A 5,130-nucleotide genomic window follows, 5' to 3' on the forward strand; every position below is an offset into this window, starting at 1 on the left:
TCAGCAGGAGGACTAAATTGCTAAATATTTAAATGGACATCCAAGATTAAAACGGAGATGGGTCCCATTTAAGACTGACAGACACTGCTGTCTGGTGACACAGCCGAGGCTCGGGAGTCCTCCCCGCGGGCAGGACTGAGCCGGCCGGACGCTGGTCTGCCCGACCCTGGGAGGGGCCATCGTAAAGAGTGCGGCCACCGCTACGTAGGATGGCCTGGCCACCTCCGCCGTTGCACTTAGCGAGGGCGTGGGGACCTGCAGACAGAGGCTTTCTGCCCGTGGAAAGGTCTGAGACAGAAACAGGGTAGCAGGTCGTGCAAAAGTCCCAGCCTCACCTCCATCAGCACAAAGAGTGCAGCGAAGAACAGGAGCGTGGCCCACTCCACCCTGTGTAGAATGATCTCGAAATCGTGGATGTCGGCTAAAATCAGCAGCCAGATGGCGCCCAGGATAGCAATCCATCCTGCAAAACAAGAAACAGACGGGCAGGTACAACTCCATTGCCTTCTTCCGGTTGTCGGGAGGAGAAGTCACCGCCACCACGGGGCATGCTCGCGCGACAGTCCGCTCATCCGGTCTCCCCTTCCCGGATGTCAGGCACACGCTCAGCCTGGTGTGTTCAAGCCCCTGGAGCTGCAGTTAGAACCACGGTCAGCCTGCCGTGTAAGGTACAGCCCCCTTAACCTCCGGGAAGAGTAAAGGTCGTGACCCTATTTCTAAGCAGTTTGCCTCAAACTTCTCCACCAGCATCCCCGGCCAGTGTGGCCACAAGGACCCTGTGCCGCTGAGCTGCCCCCCCACCCCATCTGTCCTCTGTCCCCACGTCCTCTGCTCTGGAGGCTGGCCTGCAAGGGCCAACTCAAATGCTCATGCACACCCCAACAGGCTGGGAACCGGGAGCAGCTGTGCCTGCTCAGCGAGCCCTTCGCAGTGGGGTCCTTCCGGCCGGACTTGGGTGCACGTCTGAGAGAGTCAGTCACTCGGCTTTACCCCTGCACAGTGTCCCCTGCACGGCCGTCCCAGGGGCTGCAAGTCACCTGAAGCGTTTCCAGGTCGGGGCCATTGTAAGGAGTGTGGCCACGAGCGTGTCCTAGAGGTACATTCGAGAGATGATTTGAAATGCGGCAGGGCTGTGTGCGGCCACACCTCCTTCCACTCTGTGGCTTCTTTTTCACTCATTTCATTGTCTTTGGGGGCCGGCAGGTAGCGTATTGCTTACGTCACTGGGCTCCCAGATGGCCAACCACGGTTTGCATCCTGGCCCAAAGGCTTGAAACCCACACCGGGCACGTGTGTGTGAGTGTGTGTGTGTACGCGCGCATGCCCAAGATCCTTTTTTTTGGAGAGGTGTTTGTTTTTGTTTTTGGTTTTTTTGCTATAGGGCGCGTGCGCTCGCCAGACAGACAGAGAGAGACATAGAGACAGAAAGCGAGAAATCACCCCCCAGGGGGGATGGTCACGCCGCAATCCCTTCTCCTCCATTCTCCTCTCGGGATCTTGGGCACGCACGCACACGCGCCCAGCGTGAGTTTTAAGCCACCGGGTCCGGGACACGAACCGCGGTCGACTACGTGGGAGTCCAGCGACACAGCCATTACGCTAACTGCTGGTTCCCGAGATCCTGAGGAGAATGGAGAAGGGCTTGCAGCGTGGCCATCCCCGCCCGGGTGGGGGGCCTCTTTCTGCCTCTGTCTCTCCAGCAAACACACATGCCTAATCACCAAAAATCCTATTTAAAAAAAAAAAAAAGTGCCCTTGGAGAAACAGGTTCCTAGTTCTAAGGCAGCCCCCACCCTCCTACCCTGACTGCCAGCTTGGTCTGTAGCGGGTTGAAGAGGCCAAGGCACTCGGCCACGTCTGTGGTGACAATGTAATCTGACATAGCCCACGAAAGGGCCCTACTGGACAGAAGAGGCCGCTGAACCTTTGAGACATTGGGTCCTTGAAACTGAGGCAGAAGGGGTCGCACGCTTGCCTGGGCGGATGTGTCCCTGGGCCGTGGGGACTGTCAGGGTGGTGGCCCTCAGAGGGGAGCACCGTCAGCCCTCTGCACACACAGTGGGCTCTGCACCGGGCGCCCAGATGGTGCTCCGGAGCGGTGGGGATGCACCACGCTCCCTCCCCGGCCATGCCGTCTCTACCCTGACAGGGAGAACAGGGGCAGGGCGGGAGGGAGTGACGCACGGCCCTGCGAACACGCACCAGAGGCAGCAGCTTAAACGTCCAGCTCTGGGTTCATGTCCTCCAGTACCTGCCCCGCGACACGAACAAACATCCATGCACGGGTGGGACCTGTGTCCCTGACACACACGCACCGGGCTCCCGGCTGTGCCCTGGACGCCGGCACACTCACGCCGCAGACCGATGGTGGTGGGCTGCACTGCCGGCACGGCCGCGGGGCTCCGTGGGCACACGGCATCGAGACGCGGCCTCCAGAGCACCAACAGGACACGCGCTCAGCCCCAGGATGCACGGCCTCAGCCCACGCCACTGCCGTGGGACGCCGCGGGACACCGACGTGCCGGAGGGGTCTCGGCGTGCACCCCCACTCCCCAGGGCCTGGCGAGCCCTCGCTCGGCCCACACGGAGCCTCCTGTCCCCGGCGTTTCTGGGGGACGCAGAGAGTCAAACCGGCTCCGAGGAGCTTCCTACTCCTTACTTTATGGACACACTGACGGCCCGTGTTTGGGTACGACCCGGTTTTTCAGACACGGCTTCTAAGTGGCATGATTAGATCAGGGCGCTCCGCACAGCCGTCCTCACGGGCACTGCCAGCCCTGTCGAGAACGCTCAAACCCCACCCCAGCGACTGCGAGGCACGCGGAGAAGGACGCCGACCCGGTGATCCAGCACAGAGCCTTGCGCAGCTCTCTGGGACGGGCCACTTTTCAAATGACCTCACAGAAGTCGAGCTGGAGCGACCACTGCGGGCCGGGAGGGGCGGGGACGGTGAGAGTGGGACAGTGACGAGGACACAGAACTGCAGAGGTAGGAGGGACGACGGCCACCGCGTGTGAAACGCCGCGTGTACACGTTCTGAGCTGGGTCTTGGTGGGCGGTGGGCGGTGTCCCGCAGGGGTTCACGTGTCGGGACGTGACTGTGCGGACGCATCGCAAAGGTGCTGGGTGAAGACTTAACCCCCTCCCTGTGTCCTACGCGGGGCTTCGGGATGTGACAGGCCACCAAGGCAGGGCCCTGGGACAGTTCTGGAGGGCAGTAAGCAGCAGGAACGAGATGCAGACTCACAGAAGGCCCCTCCGCTCCACACCCTGCCCTCCTGCCAGGCAGTAGCCTCACCAGACAGGCACCCCGGCCCTCCACCCGAGAGCAGAACCCACCTGTTCCCTCATAGAATCGCCCCGTCTTCAGGATTTCTGCTAAGAATGCAGCGATGAAGACAGAAATTGACCCAACCCGGCCCCCAGACGCTTCCCCTGGGAACCTGGGATCTGAAATAACCTTCCTGTGGGGCTCAAACGGAGACCCCACCCACTGGGAACCCGCAGCGCCACGGCTCGGCCCACAGCAGGCGGGAGGCGAGATACCCGCCCACGGGAAGCCCGAGGCCGAGGGGAGCGGGAGGGTATGGCGGGGGGGGGGGCGCGGCGGGGCGCGCGGGCGCGGGAGGGGAGCGGGAGGGTATGGCGGTGGGGCCCACCTGTCTGCCCGCAGGGCCCCGACCCCGTGGATAAGCCATTATTCTACACAGCAACCTTCTCCTTCACCTAAGAGATCAAGCAGCTTGCTCTGTTTGTAGCTAAAAATAGGTTCCCAGAGACAACAGTGAAATGACATGACAATGGGGACACCAAGGGACACCTCGAAGAGCTGCAACTTCAAAACCGTCATCAGGAGAATACGGAAATGTTTCCAGAACCGAAATCTAGTCAGACGTTAGGAGCGAATCCAGGGGCACATTCTGAACTAATGAGCAAAGAGGGGACCCAGGACACGGCCAATCAAGGTTATGAATCCTGCGACCAAAGATGACACCCCAGGGCCCGCCCACTGACTCTTTCCTATAGCAAAAACCTCTCCAGACAAAGAAACAAAACACAGCGTGTATGCTGACTGCCTTTCTAAACACACAGGGGCCCAGCCACGGTGACGCAGGCATGGCGCCACCACATGAGACTGGAGCCACGTGGGACGGCCCGCGTTCACGCCCCGTACCTGCTCACAACAGATCACCTGATGCTCAAACTACACGCAGGTCACATGCCGGCCGACCCTCCCAGGAGCGGAGATCACACCCCACTGGCTGAAGCCCTGCAAAGCTCTCGCATCTGGTCTGCCCCGTTCCCACCGGGAGACTCGCGGTGACTCTAAGGGGACGGCGGTATTCCGCCCAAGCACCTGCTGCTACGGCTTCTCTCCTACTCGGCCTACCCCATCAAGGTGACCCTGGAAATGTGCACATTACCGATTCCAGGACACCCACAGAGAACCATCCGTACCCAACCCCTACCTGGGAAAGAGAAAACAAGACTTATGAAGAGAAAAAATAAGCCCTGCCATCAGATTCTCCAACTGTATAAAAAGGTGTCACCTTCGTGCACCGCTTAGACTTCCCAGGCTAACGTCAAGGTCCACGGTAAATAAGACTTTTTGGTTTTTTAAATTTTGTCAGAGGGAACATGCGCTCACCAGAGAGAAAGAGAGGGTGGGGAAAGTGAGAAACCGCCCCCATGGGGCACGGTCACCTCTGGGATTTGGGGCACACGTGCACGTGTGCCTGGTGTGTTTTTGCCACGCCTGGGACTCAGACTACATGGTCGGCCTGGCAGGATCCAGTGCCTTCACCGCCATGCCACAAGCTGGCCTGCGACATTACATGTTAAAGCTGCATTCTTAACACAAAGACTGTCGCCAAAGGCTACCAGAACTGCACGTTAGACACCACCCAGTTCTCGTTTTCAGTATGTCAGCTACGTTGTCTTAAAGCAGGACCCCGCACACGAGAAACCACCGTGAACAGCGGCACCTCCGCGGCAGACAGCCCGGTGCAGCTTCGGGAGCCAGACCCCACGTGGCTGACTGTGGCTCACGGCCCTCCTCCGTGGCAACACGCCGGGCACAAGCACACGCATGTCCAGGGTCCCAGCGGGATGGAGAGATGGAGGGAAAAG

The 5,130-nt window shown here is 60.1% G+C and overlaps 1 protein-coding gene across 1 annotated transcript in view; it reads right to left on the reverse strand.

The window, feature by feature from the left end:
- Positions 1 to 5,130, reverse strand: part of OCA2 (OCA2 melanosomal transmembrane protein) — a 99,879-nt gene that overhangs the window by 47,372 nt on the left and 47,377 nt on the right. The window contains exon 19 of the mRNA XM_006167291.2: positions 336 to 463. Within this exon, the coding sequence (XP_006167353.1) occupies positions 336 to 463 (128 nt within the window). The remainder of the gene's footprint in view (positions 1 to 335; positions 464 to 5,130) is intronic.

This window comes from Tupaia chinensis, unplaced genomic scaffold (assembly GCF_000334495.1).
Source record: "Tupaia chinensis unplaced genomic scaffold, TupChi_1.0 Scaffold144682_1, whole genome shotgun sequence".
Taxonomy (NCBI): Eukaryota; Metazoa; Chordata; class Mammalia; order Scandentia; family Tupaiidae; genus Tupaia; species Tupaia belangeri.